Source organism: Talpa europaea (assembly GCF_964194135.1).
Source record: "Talpa europaea genome assembly, chromosome: 4".
In the NCBI taxonomy this organism is placed as follows: domain Eukaryota; kingdom Metazoa; phylum Chordata; class Mammalia; order Eulipotyphla; family Talpidae; genus Talpa; species Talpa europaea.
In genome coordinates, this window is record NC_140070.1 from 39,745,723 (window position 1) to 39,765,688 (window position 19,966).

General features: G+C 37.0%; 1 protein-coding gene across 1 annotated transcript in view; it reads left to right on the plus strand.

Annotated features, from left to right (window-relative positions):
• Positions 1-1,066: 1,066 nt before the first annotated feature.
• TEX15 (testis expressed 15, meiosis and synapsis associated) overlaps positions 1,067-19,966 on the plus strand; it is a gene marked incomplete at its 3' end in the record, with an annotated part of 50,894 nt that continues 31,994 nt past the window's right edge. The window contains exons 1-2 of the mRNA XM_084231049.1: positions 1,067-1,211; positions 14,516-14,681. Coding sequence (XP_084087175.1) covers positions 1,073-1,211; positions 14,516-14,681 — 305 coding nt within the window. The 5' untranslated portion in view covers positions 1,067-1,072. The remainder of the gene's footprint in view (positions 1,212-14,515; positions 14,682-19,966) is intronic.

Below are 19,966 nucleotides of genomic sequence, written 5' to 3' on the forward strand. Positions count from 1 at the left end.
CCCTATGTCTCCCTTAATAAGTTACCAGGTAAACATAGCAGTCTTAAGATCTATCTCTCGAGCTCATACATCTTAAAGGTATTCTTGTTAGAAGGCAACACCACTAGTGTCTATCAGTGTGGGATGAGGGAAAGGCTAGTTTTCTTATCTTTGTAAAGGCCTGTCCATTCCGTATTGTGATCCATGTTTAATTGGGAAATTGGAAGATCATCCTTCAAAAATAGCAGAGGCATTATAATTGGGTGTAAAGTCCTTTGTGAACCTTCTATAGAATCTTATCCTTTATGATCCTTCTGTAGAATACTGGCAACTGCTAGTTGGGATTATGATCTAATGTCTGAACTAAGCAGTTGATAGGTATCAGGAGGCCCTTGAATGATTTTCTGAAATGGTATGAAGAGTACATACATTTCTCTGTTTAGGGGGCTCTATAAGTAACCTTGGATGTTTGAGTTGTACTTGAAAAGTTAAGCTATAGGGGGTGGTAGGGATCTGAAAGAAAGAGGGAGGAGGGAGGAAAAGTAATTTGTACTACTAGTTGACAGTGTATGTCGTCTTAATCCATTTGTATAGTAATACTATAGAATAGTAGCCATTGAGTGATAGGCTGTTTTTGATCAGCAGTTGTAGGAATGATTATACAATAGTTGGTTTAACCTTCATAAATTTTTCCCAAAGCCAAAAGTTATGATTTACAGAATGTTGTTCTATTACAAATTATGTGGAAAAAAATAGAATATCTGGCAAAAATTTTATCAAATGTTAGTAAAAACTATTTGGAAGTTACTAAGCTTTTCAGGTACATGGTGGCTTTTGGTTACCCATTACAATTACATGAATTGCAAAGAGAGGTCCATAGAAATTACAAAATTCATTTGTAATATATATAATAGTGAGAGTTTTTCATTCATTTTCTATTTGGGGTAAGTTGGGAAATTTGAGATTGTGACCAAGAAGATTTCATAATTCAATTCCATTTGGGATTTTTTAGATTATTTTATTGCCATTGCCTCTTACATATTAATTGACTTTCTATTTAATAACTTTTGATTGATTTTAGGCCACCAACAAAATGGAAATGAGAGAGATTGCTAGACACAAGCCACTACGGAAAATGAACTCAACCAGTGAACCTTTACTAGGTACTGGTGTAGAAATCAGTCCTTTGAAGAAATTTACTATTCCTAAAATCAGAAGAACAGCTGAGAAAGGTAATACTTCTATGGAAGATGAGGTTATTTTATTTATTGCTTTTCTCTGATTTTTCTCTGTGTTCATCTTCTATTTTGACTCTATAAAATTAGGCCTACTCAGGTCTTTAATTCTTTAAACACATATACATCTGGTTCCCCATAAAATGGAATAAAAACATGTCTCCTTTCCCTCCTACTGAGTACACCTACAAATGCTGGACATAAGACATAAAATAACGTAAGAAGACTCTGAAAGGTAGAAAGAAGATGAACCAGATAAGGGCCCAGGGACACAAGGAATGACATAGCAGTAAGTTCTCTGGGTATTCTTTTTGTTTCCACCATGTCACAAATTGAATGCACATAACCCAAAATGGCAACCTATGTACAGACAATGAAAAGCCCTGAGCAAAGCCTGTTCTCTCTCATCAAGGACTGGAAAAGAATATCCTAGAAAGACGGAAACTTTTTGTCAGAAAACATCCTACTCCTGCAAAACAGTGGGATAGAGGGAAATGTAACCCCTACACCTTTGTCAACAAAGGCCAAATGGAGAGTGCCTGCCTCTATTTTCACTGTGCCTTTCCCCTTGGCAGTAACAAGTTCCCCTCCCTACTATTTCTACCCCTTGAAACATCAGTGGATTTCTACTCCTGTGGTGGTGTTGCCTCTTTTGACTGGAAGCAGAGCCTGTGAAGATCAAGTGAGGAGCCTACATTTGTGTCATTCCCACCAATAATAAGACATACATACTTATTCCACCCTGTCAGTGGAGGCTAAATGAACTTCTACTCCTTTCTCATGGTAACAAGGTATCAGTGGAGACTATGTGGAAGGCCAGTACTTCAACCCCACCTAGTGGTAAAGAATAGGCACCCACTGGGCCACTTCACAGTTTTCCTTGTTTAGTTTTAGTGGAGGCTCATTTAAACAAAAGATTAAATACCCCAAGTGATCAGGATACAATAAAAAATTACTCATCTTGCTACCAACTAGGAAAGTCTTATCATGAGTGAGAAAAAATAGTCAACAGATGCCCAACACCAAGATGAAATATGTTGGAGTTATCTAATAAGCTTTTTAAAGCAACCGCCTAATGATGTTTCAACAAGCAATTACACTCTTGAAACAAATGAAAAAGTAAATAGAAAATCTCAACAAAGAAATGAAAAATTAATTCAAAAACAAGTAGAAGTTTTGGAAATGAAAGTAAAATAATTGAAATGAAAACTCATTTGATGGTTTTCAAGAATTGAGAACTAGAAACAGTGAATTTAAAGGTAGAACAATAGAAATTACCCAGCCTAGAGAATACAGAGAAAAATAGAAAAAATTTAAGAGAGCCTCTGGGATCTAGGGAGCAATAACAAAGGATCCAATATATTTGTCCTCAGATTTACAGAGTAGAACAGAAAAAATGTAGAGTTGAAAAGTATTAGAAGAAATTTTGAAATTTTCCCAAACTTAGCAAAAGGAGTAAAACTTACGTTGTTAAAAGACTGATTAAATTCTAAATAGGATAAACTTAAAATAATTGTATGTCAAGGCACATCATAATCAAACTTTGGAAGACTAAGGACAGAAAAAAATCTTGAAATCAACCAGGGAGAAAAGTGTTATCTCTAGGGGAAAAATTGTTGAATTACAGACATTTTTCATTAGAAACCATGAGTCCAGAGAAAGAGGCATAGTATTTTTCAAAAGCAAAAACCCTGTAGAATATCCTTTAGGAATAGAGATGGAATGTACATCCTAGAGTGAAGTAAAACATCAACAGACCCATCCTAAAAGAATGGCTAAATGAAGTTCTCTAAACAGAAAATGACAAAAGAAGATGGGAATATTATTAATAAAGAAAGAGAAATGGAAAGAGTGGAAGTATAGGAAAAATAAAATAGACTATTATCTTGAGTTTTCTGATTATGCTTGACAGTTGCGACAGGAATTATAACTTTTCTCTGATATGATTCTTAGTGTATATAGAAGTGTTTAAGACAATAAAGTAGGATTGTACATTTTAAGCTACTAAACACTGATGAATGACATCAAAGCAAATCTAAACTAATGGAGGGACATACTGTATTTATGGATTAGAAGAGTCAACATAATGAATATATGTTCCCCCCACAAACATCTGTGGATTTATTACACCTATCAAAAGCTCAGCAAGACTTTCTATAAAGAAACAGGTTTATTCTCAATTTTATATAAGAAGGCAAAGAAAGCATAGCTAAAGCAATTTTGAAATAGAAGAGTTTTGAATTACACTATCTATGGTAAGATTTACTGTATAGCTATAGTATGAGATGTGGCAGTCGCAAAGGGACAGACTCTTACATCAGTGGAACAGAGTAAACCCACAAAAATATGCTCAGTTGATCTTTCAATTGATTTTTAACAAAGGTAAACTCAGTGTACCTTTTCTTAAATGGTATTGGAGCAGTTGGACAACATTCATGTGCAAAAAAAAAAAAATGTACTTCATTCTAACTGGGAACACAAATTCAAAATGAAACCTGAGATGAAATGCAAAATGTGAAACTGTAACACTTTTGAAAGAAAACATGGAAGAGTATCTCTAGGACCTAGGGGTAGAAGAAGAGTTCTTAGACACAAAAATTTTTTTGTAAATTGGGCTTCATCAAAATTAAAAACTTTTAGAGGAGTCCAGAAGATGGCAACAGAGTCAATATACTGGACTTACCTCCACCATATTCCCACGCCTAAATTTCAGCTGATCAAAGTTAATAACCCCAGAAGGAAAAGCAGATCAAAATTAATAACTTCTGAAGGAAAAGGCTTTTACAGTACACATCAGGAACAGCAGTCTAGTGCAGAAGATACACTATTAGAGAACTCTAGGTGTAGGGGTACAGAGTGATGCTTAATGGTTTGAGCATGAAGCTTCCAGTATGTTGTAGATAGCTTTAGCACGAATCTAAAGCAAGGTTGGATAACCCATGTCTCCTCATAGAAGAGGCTACTTGCAGCCTGAGCCTGAGATACTCAAAATACCTAGCTCCCAGACTTAAACCAAGACAATAAATGACACTTTAATTAACCAGAGTTTAAGCACCTATTAACAAGAGCCAGACACTTTAGAATAAGATTCTTCACTGGAAAAGAAAACAAATTATGGCTTGTGACCCTGTGTTAACTGCAGTCCATGCCTAGCCCTGCATCCAGTGCTCAAACATACCCTAGAAGTGGACACTGAAGGAGCAATAGGAGACTATAGGAGATACTTAAAGGAGCTAGCCTAGAGGAGATCACTGTGTATCCCCTTTACACAACTTTGGTACCCACAGTACTGTAGGAGGCATGAATCCCTGATGCTCACTAGAGTGCGCCAGTTCCTTTTTACCTGTTACCGCTTGCTAGTACAGCTATCCAATCACTTGAACAGGTGCATAGGAAGCATCTGAAAGTCTGTCTCTATTACAGCCCATAATAACTAAAAATGAAGATGCAGAAAAATGTATCACAAATGCTGGAGCAAAACATCCCTGAAAGAAGTCTCAATCAAGCAAAATCAAGGAATATTCCTGATGAGGAGTTTATGGTAGCAATTATAACAGTGTTTATTGAACTTTTTAAAAAAGTGATATAAAACATGAACATAATAGGGCCTCCCCTGGTGGCGCAGCAGTTGAGCGCTGGGTTGCAAGGCTGCCCGCAGCCTCTCTAGTGCTGGTTTGATCCCCGGCTGCCTGCGAGGGTCCCACATGGCACGACAAACCTCTCCTGTCTCGCCCGCTGCTCCCCTCAGCAGTGTGTTTCATCGGTCTGCCTGTTTTGTTGCTGCTCTGGCTCTTGGTGCTTCTGAGTGTACCCAGTGCTTGCATAAATAAATAAATCTTTAAAAAAAATGAACATAATAAAGATCAAGAAAATACGAAACAATGACAGTCAGAATGTACAGATCTAAAAAGTGTAACCAAATTTAAAAATACAATAGAGGACTTTAGTGGCAGACAAATGAAAGCAATGGAAAAATGAGTTTAAAAATAATGTCAGAACACACAAATGCAACAATAAAGAGAAAAAAGAAAGGAACTAGTGTAGGAGCCCTTTGGGGTAACCTAAAGAGAAATAGCATCTGTATCATAGGAGCCCTAGAAGAAGAGAAAAAGAGAAAAGTGTGGAAAATTATTTTAAAAAAGAACTGTTTTCTCAACCTGGAAAATGAACCAGACATTGTGATCCAAGGGGTGTAGTTTTCCAAACAAAATAATACCAAAGAGACACGTAACAAGGCACACTATAATGAAACTATTGAAAGCCAATGACAAGGAAAGAAATCTACAAAAGAATCAAGAGAAAAAAGTAACCTATAAAGGAACAGCAAGTAGACTACTGGACTTTTCAAAGAAGCACTACAAATAATAAGGTAATGGCAGGAGACATTTCGAGTTCCAGTCCAAAATCTTTTACCCTGCAAGATGGAAAGTTAAGGAGCTTCACTGAAAAGGAAAAAAACTTGAAGAATTTATCAACACCAAACTACACATGAAATAAGTCTTAAAGGGGTTATTACAAAGCAACAGAACAGCAAATATAAAGGTAATGGACACCTAAATTATATAACATGGAGGAGGTAGAGTGTAACAATGTAACACATCAGAATGCATTTGAGACCAGAACACCCAACAGGTTACACAAATAGTCCATCATATACTCACCTCAGTATAACCTTCAAACAAAAACCAGTAGAAGTAACACATGAGACAATGAAAGTGAAACCTAAATAAAACAAAGGGATGACCTCAAAAAATAAACAGCACATATGTCTCAGTAATCACATTATATGTAAATTGCCTGAATTCACCAGTCAATAGGTATGGAGTACCTGGATGTACTTCAAAACAAAGTTCAACCTTCTGATGTTTACATGAAACCAACTTGACCAACAATGATAAACATATATTTAGATTTAATGGCTGAAAGACAATCCTTACAGGCAAATGGCAACCAAAAAAGTCAGGAACAGGTAACTACACTTGTATTACATAAAATAGATTTCCAGTTCAAAAAGGTAATAAGAAATAGAGTCTTCTGCTGTTTATGAGTGACCCTTCTTACCAACAATGATAAGCGCAGACTTAGAGTTAGTGGTTGAAAGACAATCCTACTAGCAAGTAGCAACCAATAAGTCACAACAACTACCTAAACTTAGATCAGATAAAACAGTCTTCCAATTTAAGATTATAAGAGCTAGAGACAAACATAATTAAGGGCCTAACACATCAAAAAAATAATATTCCTAAATATGCACTGAATGAACACCAGGACACATAATAGAATTAGAACTAAAAAGATGCCGAAAACAACAAATTAATACTAGGGGATTTTAATACTCCATTTGCAACTACGGACAGGTTAGAAAGAGAAAAAGGGGGGAAAACCTCAAGTGAGGAACTAGACCAAATATAGTGAACATATATCTATAGATCATGCCACCCTAAGACCACTGCATATACATTTTTTTCCAAGTGCCTGTGGAACATTTTCAAGAACAGGCCATTTGTTGGGACACAAGTTGTCAACAAAATGACAAAAATTGAACATGCTCTGACAATAGTGTCATAAAGCTAGAAATCAACTGGGGGGAGAAAAGGAAAAACTCAGTACATAGAGACTAAACAATGTTCTACTTAATAGGTATCGAAGAAAGATATTAAATCAAAAATAACTTGAGACTAATGAAAAAGAGGACATGAGCTACCAGAGTCTATGGGATGTAGCAAAAGCAATCTTAAGAGGGAAGATAATTACAAACAGGCCCACATTAAGAAGCAAGAAAAATCAAATAACCTAATATTTCAGCTAAAGCAACTTGAAAAAGAGGGGGGGAGAGTTAATATAAGGAAAGAAATAATGAAAATAAGCACAGAAAAAAATTAAGTATGATTCAGGAAGACTATAGAAAAGACCAGGAATAAATAAGAGTTGCTTCATTAGAAGATAAAATTGACAAACCACTAGCTAGGTTAACAAAGAAAAAACATTAATAGAAGGAATGAGAGGGGAAATTTCCACAGCACAATTTAAAATAAATTTTTGGATCAAAATGCCAGTTTCAACTATTTTTTGTTATAACAAAGAGGGAAATAAAAGAAAGTGATGAATAGACCCATCAATGCAGCAACAGGGAAAAAAAGTGTGAATGAACACTGCCTTAGACTTCTTAACCCTCCACTGGCTCTTTCAGTTGCTGGCATCTAACTTGGACACCACGTTGAAGCACAGGGGGGTCTTTTAAGAAAAAGAGAGTTTAATCAAATTAAAACAGTTAACTGTCATGGTTTAGCTACTGCTAGCTAAATATGAGGTGATTGATAGTGCAAAAAGTCACCATTTCTTAAAACTTTTGTAAATTCATTCATTGATCAATTTTTAATATGGCTCTCACTCTGGCCCCATAGTAGTATCTTGATGCTGAAAATTTCAAGTTCTTGACCAATAATGTATAATTCACATACGAGGTTTTTAACATTCTCTGTCTAATATACAGTACATTACACTCTCACAATTACTATTCAACATAGTATGAGTACTTTTTTCATTTTTTTTAGAGTGCTTTGTAAATGAATATTTGTAGTTTAGGGAAAGACATGAAAGTAATTCAAATTGAGAAAGAAGTACAGCTATCATTATTTGCAGATTGTATAGTTATATAGAGAGAAAGCCCAAAAAAATCTGCAGAAAAATTAATTAAAACAATAAACTAGTTCAGTAAAGTAGCAGGTCACAAAAATGAATATACAAAAATCAGTTACCTTTCTATATGCAAACAATTAGCCTGAAGAGAAAGAAATTAATAAAACCACCCCATTTGCAACTGTGCCAAAAAAACCCTTATAAATAAGTTTAAATAAACTTAACAAAGGAGATGAAGGACCTATACAAGGAAATTATAATTACTGTTAAAAGAAATAGAAGACATAAAAAAATGGAAACATATTCATTGCTCGTGGATTGGAAGAACCAACACTATCAAAATGGCTATCCTCCAAACAATTTACATACTCAGTGCAATTACAATAAAAATGTCAATGATATTCTTCAAAGAAAAGGAACAAATATTACTGAAAATTGTATGGAATCACAAAGACCCTGAATAGCCAAAGCACTCCTTACTAAAAAGGGAAACAACTGGGGATGTTTCACATCCAGATTTCAGACTACACTACAAAGCCATACTAATTAAAATAGCATGGCATTGACACAAAGAACAATGGAATAAAACTAAAAGCCCAGTAATAAATCTACACATATATGGTCAGCATACAAAGGAGCAAAGACTATACACTGGAACAAGGAAAATCTCTTCAACAATTGGTGCTGGAAAAATTGGATTGCCACCCACAGAGGAATGAAACTAGACTACTGTCACAGCATGCACAAAAATCAACTTAAAATGCATAGGAGGGGCCTCCCTGGTGGCACAAGGGGTTAAGATGCAACCTATGAAGCTATCCGCAGCCACTGCAGCATGAGTTGGATCCCTGACCAGGGAGCTACCCACATGGTGCAACAGACCTCTCCTGACTCGCCCACTGCTCCCCTTAGCAGTGTATTTCAGTCAGTCTGCCTGTTCTGTTCCCTACTCTGTCTTTGGTGAATCCTCTCACCACCCACAACTCTGGCCTGTACCCCAGTTCTTTTTTTTTTTTACAATAAATTTTATTTTTATATGCCCCATACAATTGCAACCCCCTATTTTGACCCCAATCCCTCCCCTCCTGCCCCTAACCCCCATAGAGTGTCTCTGGTTCATAGTTTTTTGTTGATTTTGATTTTCACTGTCTTATAGTTATTCATTTTCCTGGTCCCTTATTTAAGTTTTCTAGATTCCTGCTATGAGTGAGACCATCCAGTATTTTTCTTTTTCTTTCTGGCTTATTTCGCTGAGCATGATCCCTTCCAGCGCCATCCCTGTTGCTGCAAATTGCATGTGTTTATCTTTTTTGAATGCTGAGTAAGATTCCATGGTATATATGTACCACATCTTCTTGATCCAGTCATCTATTTTTGGGCATTTGGCCTTTTCCAAAGCTTAGCTATTGTAAATAGTGCTGCTATAAACATAGGGGTGCAGGTGCTCTTTGGAATTGATGTTCTGTGTCCTTTGGATAAATACCTTGGAGTGGAATTGCTGGATCATATGGAAGCTCTATGTTTAGTAGGTCCAGAAATCTCCACACAGCTCTCCATAGTGGTTGGACCAGTTTGCACTCCCACCAACAGTGCAGAAGAGTTCCTTTTTTTCCACACCCTCGCCAGCATTTGTTGTTGCTAGTTTTTTTAATATGTGCCATTCTCACTGGTGTAAGATGATATCTCATGGTAGTTTTGATTTGCATTTCCCTGATTACAAGTGATGTTGAACATTTTTCATATGCCTGTTGGCCATTTGCATTTCCTCTTCAGAGAAGTTTCTTTTTAGCTCTTCTGCCCATTTTTTGACGGGATTATTTTCTTTGTTGTTGTTGAGTCTCATCAGCTCTTTGCAGATTTTTGTGATCAGTCCTTTATCATTAGTGTTGGGTGCAAAAATGTTCTCCCAGTTGGTGGGGTTCTCTTTGTTTTTGTTATTGTCTGTTTTGCTGTGCAGAAGCTCTTTAATTTGATGTAGTCCCAGCTGTTTATCTTTGCCTTCACTATCACTGCTTTGTGTACCCCAGTTCTTGTATGCATAAATAAATAAATCTTTTAAAACAATGCATAGGAGACTTGAATGTAAGACCTGAAACCATAAAATATATAGAAAACATAGGCAAAACATTAAGACATAAACTTCATAAACACCTTTGAGAACTCATTTCTAGTAGCCAGGGAAACAAAGGAGAATATAAACACCTGAGCCTATCATACTAAGGGAGAAAGTGATCAAAATGAAGAGACACCCCACTAAATGGGAACAAATATTTGTATACTGTACATTTGATAAGGGACTGATATTGAATATCTACAAAGAGCTCAAATAACAAAACAACCCAATCAAAAAATTGGCAGAAGAGTTAAATAAACACTTTTCCAAAAGAGAAATGCAAATAGCCAAAATGAAAAAATGTTCATCAGTTGTCATCAGGAAAAGGCAAATTAAAGCCACAGTGAGATACCACCTCACCCTTGTGAGAATGGCCCATATTTAAAAAACCAGAAATAGCAAGTGCTGGTGAGGATGTGGAGAAAAAGGAACCCACTTAACACTGATAATGGGAATATAAGCTGGCCAGGAACTATGGAAAGCTGTGTGCAGGTTCCACAAAACACTAGAAATGGATCTTCCATATGACCTAACTATTCTGCACCTAGGAATCTATCCAAAGAATGCAAAAACACTAATTCAACAGGAAACCTGCACTCCTGTGATTATTGAAGCACTATTTACAATGACCAAGATATAGAAACAACCTAAATGTCCCCAGATGAATGGATCAAGAAGATGTGGTGTGTATACACACACGCTGTCTCTCTCATTCTCATACACAGAGTGGAATATTATTCAATAATCAAAAAACATAAACTCTTGCCTTTTGCAGCAATATGGATGGAACTGGAAGGGTTGATGCTAAGTGAGATAAATCAGGAAAGATCTAAATATCAGATGGTTTCACTTGTATGTAGAATATAGAAAAAGCAAACAAAGGGTCAGACAAGAAGTCAAGAAAATAATCTCGGGCTTCCCCAGTGGCACAGCGGTTGAGCGCTGGGTTGCGAAGCTGCCCGCAGCCTCTGCAGTGCCAGTTCGATCCCTGGCTGCAGGGTGAGGGGTCCCACGGCGCGCAGACCTCTCCTGCTGCCTACTGCTCCCCTCAGCAGTATACTTTGGTCCTTCTGCCTGTTCTGCTCCCTGCTCTGGCTCTGGTGAATTCTCTCACCTTCCCGCGCTTCTGACTGTACCCAGTGCTTGTATAAATAAATCTTTAAAAAAAAAAAACTTTAAAAAAAAGAAAAAAATAATCTCATTTACAATCACATCAAAAAGAATTAAAAGCCTACAAATAAACTTAACAAAGGAAGTGAAGGACCTGTGCACCAAAAACTATAAGACATTGTTAAAAGAAGTAAAAGAGACAAGGAAGTGGAGAGAGATTTCCTTCTCATGAATTAGAATAAATAACATTGTAAAAATGACTCTCTTAACTAAAGCAATATACAGGCTCAGTGCAATCTCTATTAAAGTTTCAAAGGTATTTTTGAAAGAAACAGAGCAAACATTGCTGAAATGGGTATGGAACCACAAAAGACCCCAAATAGCCACAGAAATCATGACAAAAAATACAAAAGTATCACACTCCTAGATTTTAAACTGTGCTACAGAGCTATAGTAATTAAAACAGTATAGCATTGGAATAAAATAGAACAATTAGAATTGAGAGCACAAAAATAAGTGCACATTTATATGGACAGTTAATATATAGCAAAGGAGCCAATAGTATGCAATGGAAAAATAAAGTCTCTTCAACAATTGGTACTGGGAAATCTGGACAGCCATATGCAAAAGAATGAAACTTAGACCACTTTCTCACACCAAACACAAAAATTTACTCAAAATGGATTAAAGAGTTGGATGTAAGACCATAAACCATAAAATCATAGGAAAAAACATAGGTAAACACTTCACAATACTGACTTCAGTAATGTCTTTGGGTACTCAAACTGCAAGAGAAGACAAAAGCAAAAATAAATAAATGGACTATATCAAACAAAAAGTTTCTGCACAGCAAAAGAAGCTGTCATTAAAATGAAAAGAAATCCTACAAACTAGGATATAATATTGCATGCTATACATCCAACAGAGACTGATACTCAGATTCTACAAAGAACTCATCCACCTCCAACCAATCATAAAATGGGTAGAAATGCTGAATAAGTATTTCTCCAAAGAAGATACAGGTGTCTATCAGCATATGAAAAAATGCTTATCATCATGTGTCATAGGGAAAATGCAAATCAAAACCACAGTGAGAAAGCATCTCATACCTGTGAGAATGGCCCATATCAAAAAGATATGGAGGGCCTCCCTGGTGGCGCAGTGGTTGAGCGCTGGGTTGCGAAGCTGCCCGCAGCCTCTGTAGCACCGGTTCGATCCCCAGCTGCTCCCTGGCCACCAGAGGAGGGTCCCACATGGCGCGCAGACCTCCCCTGCCGCCCGCTGCTCCCCTCAGCAGTGTACTTCGGTCCTTCTGCCTGCTCTGCTCCCCGCTCTGGCTCTGGTGAATTCTCTCACCCTCCCGCGCTTCTGACTGTACCCAGTGCTTGTATAAATAAATAAAAATAAATCTAAAAAATTTAAAAAAAAAAGATATGGAACCAACAAGTGTTAGTGAAGGTATAGAAATAAAGAAACCATTGTATACGTAGAATATAGACTAGTGTAAATCCCATGGAAAACAATATGGACATTTTTTGAAATATCAAAAGTAGATCTGCCATACTATCCAGCAATTCCACTCATAAGTAGCTACCTGACAAAAAAAAATTAATTTGAAGAGAAATCTGCACTCCTGTGTTCATTGCAGCACTATTTACAGGAGCCAAGTATGGCCACTTAGCCAACCTAAGTGGCCAACAGCAGATGAGTCAATTAAGGGTATGTGATATGTGTACACACACAGAGAATACTATTCATTAAAAAGTAAAATCTTAACCTTTTGCAACAACATGGATGGAACTGTATGGAATCATGCTCAGCAAAATAAGTCAGAAGGGACGGTTTTCTTGATTTTTTTTTTCTTCTTCAGATTGGTTGTATATAGGAAGGCTACTGACTTTTGTGTGTTGATTTTGTATCCTGCTACTTTACTAAACTGGTTGAAACTAAACTGGTTAAAACTCCATTTTCTGTGGAGTTTTTAGGGTTTTCTATATGTATTACCATATTGTCTGCAGATAGTGATAGTTTACTTCTTCTTTCCCTGTTTGGATTCCCTGTATGTCTTTTTCTTGTCTTACTGCTCTGGCAAGAACTTCCAATATTGTGTTGAAGAACAGTGGCGAGAGAGGATATCCTTCTCTTGTTCCTGATCTTAAGGAAAGGATTTCAGCTTTTCACCATTGAGAATAATATTGACTGTGGGTTTGTCGTATATGGCTTTTATCATGTTAAGGTATATTCCTTCTATCCTGAGAATTTCAAGGGCCTTCACCATAAATGGATGTTGAGCTTCATTGAATGCCTTCTTGGCATCTATTGATGTGATCATATGGTTTTTATTTTTCCTTTTTGTTGATGTGTTGGATTACGTTAATTGATTTTCAGATGTTGAATGATCCTTGTGCCGTTGGAATAAATCCCAGTTGATCGTGATGTAGTGTCCTTTTGATGCACTGTCGGATTCTGTTGGCAAGGATTTTATTGAGGATTTTTGCATCAGTGTTCATTAGGGAGACTGGCTTGTAGTGTTCTTTTTTGGTGTTGTCTTTGTTTGATTGGTATTAGTGTAATGATGGCTTCATAGAACAGTGTTTGGCAGGAGTCCTTTCTCAATTTTTTGAGAGTTTGTGTAGGATAGGCACTAGTTCGTTTAGGAACGTTTGATAGAATTCATTTGTGAAGCCTTCTGGTCCTGGGCCTTTGTGTTTTTGGGGAATGTTTTATTGTTTCAATTTCAGATGTGAAAAATTTAAATCACTTCAGTGCACATGTTCCCACCTCAGATAAGATGAAGTGATGCTCTGTTTTCTTGTTTCAGCTTTCACAATAAAGCAAGTATCCATTTCGTCATTTATTTAGTGCTATGATTTTGCTTTTTGTTGGTGATTTCAGTTTAAAATGGACCCCATTACATAATATTGAAATGTTGTCTAGTGTTCCTAAGTTCAAGTAATTTATGATGTGCCTCATAGAAGAAGCAACTGTGATGTAACTTTCATTCAGATGTGAGTTGATTGCTAATCAGCAACATACAGAATAAGGGCAGAGGAATCTCACTAATCTGTACATCAAGCATTTACAATGCATCTTAAGTTGAAAATGGTCTGACTTCTATATCTAGCAGCCATTTTGTAGTTTCTTGTGCCACTTGCAGAATATAAAACAGCAATTAGAATATTGAAAAAGTAACTTTCTCTTGTATATCTGTGTCAACTTTTATGAATTTCAGTGTGTAGAGAAAAACCAAGTTCATGCTTTCATTTGTATAAGGTGTGGAAAGTCTGTATTACTGTTATAATATCTTAAATATAATTGTTGGCTGTAGATGTTAATGAAAATTCCAAGTACTTTGTTACTTTGTGTCATATTTTCAGATACATTTCTATGAAGATGTCATTTTAAACAAATAACTACTAGCCCTTTTCTTTCTCTTTAGTGTACTTGTCACCTTGTTACACCAATACCAGAGAGTTTGGTTTTATACATGAGAATCTTAATCAGAGCCGACTTGATGTAAGCTGTGACCTGCGGTCATCATGGCAGTTTGGTGATACAAAACTGGTTCACAATGAGGATCTGGAAAAAAAATTTACTTCTAAGAGGTAAGTTACTATGACCTAAAGAAACTTGAGATTTTCTTTATTTGTTTTTTCTATGAAGTTTTAAAAAATTTCTTTCTACCATTTCAGATTTGGTAAGTACTGCTGAGCAAGTACAGAGATTTGTTTGTTCATTATTTTGTTGTCTTAGTCTTGTAATAGTGAAAAAGCAGATTTGATTAGTTTTGATTACTAAGTTTTGCACATCAATGTATCCAGATTTCAGACATTTCCTTCTAATTTTTTAATCTTAATAAATTTTTAAGGTGCACATCAGCACATGTACTAGGAAACCATGTTGTAGATCCTTTTTGCCACTTGCATAATATAAAACAGCAGTTACAATATTTAGAAAATAACTTTTTTTCTTGACCCAACCCTTCAGAGATTGTTAATTTTTTAATTTGGACAGATTATATTTTGCTATTTCCAATTATCCCACTAGGGCCACTATTTTGATACTTTATTTTTTGAAAGTATCCCCTTCTGCTTTTTTGGGAAAGTACATTCCATTTGTATTTTGATAAAGGAAAAAATAAAAGACCATGTACATAATTATCATCATAAACATTTTATACTTATAGGTATAATCTTGTATAAACACAATTTAGCATTTTCATTTTCTGAACTTGCCTCCTTTACCAACTTGCATTTTTTTTTTAAGAACTAAACTGTAGCTTGATGGACCTACCTTAGAACTCATTTTAGAATGTTTTTGGTTTCTTTTTTAATTTTAGAATCAGTTCCTCTTGACTCAAACATGCTACCCCACTTAGTGTCAGTTTGGAAAAGTTGATGGGACTAGCAGATTTAGTTGATAGCATATTCTTTCATCTAAAAACTACAATTTTGAGCAAAAGTTGAATATAATCAATATATCCTGCCCCTTCCAAATTGAAATAACACGTCAATCAAAAATTAATTCCTATCATTGTTCTTTGACTTTGGTTCTTTTAGGCATTTAAAATTTTTCCCTTTTTTATAATGTACCCCTGCTCAACACTTACTTCATAGTTAGTTGTTTCTCCCTGTTAATGTTTCAGAAAAGTCAGAACTACCCAGCAATACATGTGTGAACCTTCTGAATGACCAATAAGTGCAGGATATATTGATTTCTTGGGATATATTGCAGGATGTATTGTTTTGCCCAGTTAGACAAGTTCATTTGTTTCCCATAGTACTTTATATTTGTTTTATAATACTTGCCATAATTTATTGGTTTTGTCTAATTCTCCTACTACATTGTCAGTTTTATCTTACTTGCTTTTGTGTCCATAGTATGAAACTGAGTCTTGCAACACAGTGGGCATTTGATTGTTAAGTTAATTGTTAAGTTAAATTTGATTGTTAAGTTAAATTTTTATTACCTTTTTAAAAAATCAATGATGCTAGAAAATACCCTCAGATAGCTTTAAATACAGGCAAAAGGAAAAATAAGAATGTTTAGTAGAAGAGACATGAAAAAGTGATTTCCTCTTTTGTTCTTATTACTTCCCTTAAAGAAGTTTATACATCTGTGGTATCAGCAAAAGCAAGTAACTCCAAAAAGAGACCAATCTCTACTTCCTATCTATATTCTATCTACCACTTCTAAAGCAAATACAAAGAAATAATTAAACATCTATGTACTCAGTCATTAATTAAACATGAGTGTTTACTATGTCATATATTATATTTAATAACCTTAGGGGAAAATGTTTTCTCCTAAACCTTAGATTTCACATTTTAGTGGAGAAGATATACAACTAACTGAAAAATAATATGTTATAATACAGATACTGGTGAACAGATTAGTCTTTGATTAGTCTTCCTAAAAATTTTGAGAGATGTTTTGAAGAGTTGAGAAACTTGAGCTGGTCTTAAGAAACTGAATTCATTTCTTAAGTCTGTTGTTTTATTTTTATCAGTTTGACCTTTTCTTGTATTATTTTAAGATAACTTACTGTTTAAATATTTCAGATTTATGTGAAGATTGTCAAAATTCAACTTGATGCTGTGATTTGAATTTGTAGTCAAAGCCTCAGTTTACATTCCACCCCCAGTGAATAGTCTGAATCATCCATGGTTACTTTCTCTGCTTTAGCAATGCTTGGTTCCAGAGCGGGCAGAACTAAATCACTTTAAACCAGAGACACTGGAGATAGATTGACTTGGGGGCCTCTGGAGAAATCAATCTGATGTGAATTAGGAAACAAGTCGCTCAAGCTATTGAAAACAACACTTTGGGGGTTAATAAAGAGTGAAGTGATAGGGTAACCCTAAAGCTGAAGGTAAGGATGAAGTGATGGAAAAAACATGGGTCCTTATGACAGCTGGGATCAAGTTGTCGATCAACATTGCTAAAGGCTGCCTGATTTTTTAGTTTCTTGTTATGAAAAGTTATTTTTAAGCCAGCTGTTTGAATGTTAAGTGTGATCAGTATGGTTCAGTAGAACACTGAGTGAGACTTGCTTGGAAATAAGAAAAAGTGAAGACAGGGCCTCCCCTGGTGGTGCAGCGGTTGAGTGCTGGGCTGCGAAGCTGTCTGCAGCCTCTGCATCACCGGTTCAATCCCCGGCCACCAAGCAAGGGTCCCACATGGCGCGCAGACCTCTCCTGCCACCCGCTGCTCCCCTCAGCAGTGTACTTCGTCAGTCTGCCTGTTCTGCTCCCCGCGCTGGCTCTAGTGAATTCTCTCACCCTCCCGCGCTTCTGACTGTACCCAGTGCTTGTATAAATAAATAAGTGAATCTTTAAAAAAAAAAAAAAAGTGAAGACAGTGTTTGACTAGTGATGGTCAGCAAGGAAGCCTGTGGGTCTAGTTGCTTCTGGCAGCCCTCTTATGACCACAGAGGAGCCAGATAATAGAAACAGCAGTCTATTAGTGTAGAAATTCAAGGAAAAGAAACTGAGTTCCTAATTGTAGCGGCAGGAAGGGCACAGTACAGGGTCTGTATGTTTCGAGCAGACTAGACAGGTCTAGTCTGGAGCCCTAGGGGGCTTTTTCAGGCTTTTATTGAGTTTACCAGGTACACGGCAAGCAGGGGTGCTGGGGGGCCAGGAGGCTGACTGGTCTCCTAGCCCCCAGCGAGCCTTTACTGTTTCTGGGCTCTCTGGCAGTCTCTCGTGGTCTCTGCTTCTCTGCTGGTGTTGCGCTCTCGCATGTTCTCCTTCTGGTCTTCCCTTCTGGTTCTGTTGGTGTCCCTGTGATGCTGCCCTTATAGGCCCAGCCTCAGCCCAGGTGTACCTACCTATGTATGCCCATGCCCTACTCCAGTTGCCCGCCATCAGGCATGCATTCAGGACCGCCATTAATCCTAATGGCGGGAGGGCAAAAAGCCTGACAATCTTTACCCTACACTAATATTGTTGAGGGGCTGAATAAATTCAGAATCTGCCTGCAGAAGGTAGTATTAATGCTCTCTGAAATACCCCAAATCCAAATCCCAGAACCTATGACTATATTACTTATCTATCAAAAAGGACTTTGCAAACGTGATTGAGGTAACTGGCCTTGAAATAGGTTATTATCCTGGGTTATTAATGGGTCCAATTTAATGACATGGGTTCTTAAAAACATGAAAGGAAGTCAGAAGAGTAGGTCAGAGGGAGGAAACAGTAGAAAAAAGTATAAGAGTAATTCAGCCTGCCCAGCTGGTTTAAAAGATGAAGATGTTAGGAACCATAAACTGTAGGTGTCTTCAAGGACTTGGAAACAGCTACAGCCAGCAAGAAAATGGGATGTTAGCCCTTCAAGTGCAAGTAACTAAAGTAACTGCCATCAAGAAAAATGATTCTTGCCTTTGAAATAAGGAAGGAAGGCAGTCCAGATAACACCTCTGATTTTAGCCCAGTGAAACTCTTATTGGGTATCTTATGTAGCTATAAGATAATAAAGTTTGTCTTAATCCACAGAATTTGTTGTATTTGTTACAACAGCAGCAGTAGAGACCTAATACACTGTGCCTGCCATATATTTGGACTTCTTTTGTGAGTTAGACATTTTCCCCTAATTTTATTGAAATATAATTTACATACAACACTGTATAAGTTTAAAGTTATAATGAGATGATTTAAAAAATATATAGTGAAATGTGTACCACAATAAGGTTAATTAACATCCTTTATTTAACATAATTATCATTTTTTGTTGTTATAATGAGATTATTTAACTGTGCCTGCTCATTGCAACATTTTTTAGATTAAGATAGGCTTACAACAACACTGTATATGATTTAGGGTTCTCATGTCTTCAGGTGTATGTTACTACACCAGATTCATCCACCAAAGCAACAATAATATTCCACCTTAGTTTACTGGGCCGCCTCCTCCCTATGCGCGCCATCCTCCCATCCCTTCTGGCAGCCTCAGTTCTGCAGTCATCTTTCTAGGGTTTATTTTGGTTTAGGTTTGTGTGTGTTTCTTTGTTTTATTTCTCTGTAATTCCACATGTGAGTAAAATCGTCTTGTATTTCTTTTTCCTGACTTATTTCGCTTAATATAATCCAGTCCAGTTCCATCCATACTGACCCAAATGGCAATATGTCATCTTTTTTTAATAGCTGAGTAGTATTCCTGTGTGTGTATGTGTCCGACGAGGAACCATGGTAAGCAGCAGTAGTGACCCAAACTTACGTAGTGCATGCACTAAACCATGGGGCCCATTTGTAGGTGCCTGTGTTGTGGTAGGGATTGGTTCAAATACACATGTAGTGGTGGGGGCTAAAGAAGACAGCAAGGGCCAGCGTCAAAAAAAAAAAAAGGCAGGTGTGTTGGCTTCAGTCGAGCACTACTACCATGATTGCTGGATCTTGCTATGGATCCATGGTAGTAGAGGCCAGTGACAGAACACAGGGCCAGATTTGGACACACTTCCAGCGGTAGGGACCTTGACTATCAATGTGGACTAATGTGGCTACAAAATTTAGCCACGGTATACACATGGCAGTTTAGGCCAGTGACAGGCATCTGATGTGCTGAGGTGCATAATAGCAGGAGGGGTTGGGCCCTGAGTACCTGCCTACTAGTGGGTATAAGCTGCGGAAGTCTAGGGTGATGTGTTGTAGTTCTAAAACCACAGAGGCGTTGACTAACTGCTGGTGGGGACTCTGCAGCCTCTGCAGTGCGGGTTCCATTCCCAGCCGCTCAGGGAGATTCCCACATGGCACGGCAGACCTCTCCTGTTGTGCCTGCTGCTCCCCTCAGCAGTGCTTTTGGTCCCTCTGCCTGTTCTTCTCCCCATTCTGTCTCCGGTGAATCCTCTCATCCTCCCAGGCCTCTGGCCTATACCCCAGTTATTGTATAAATAA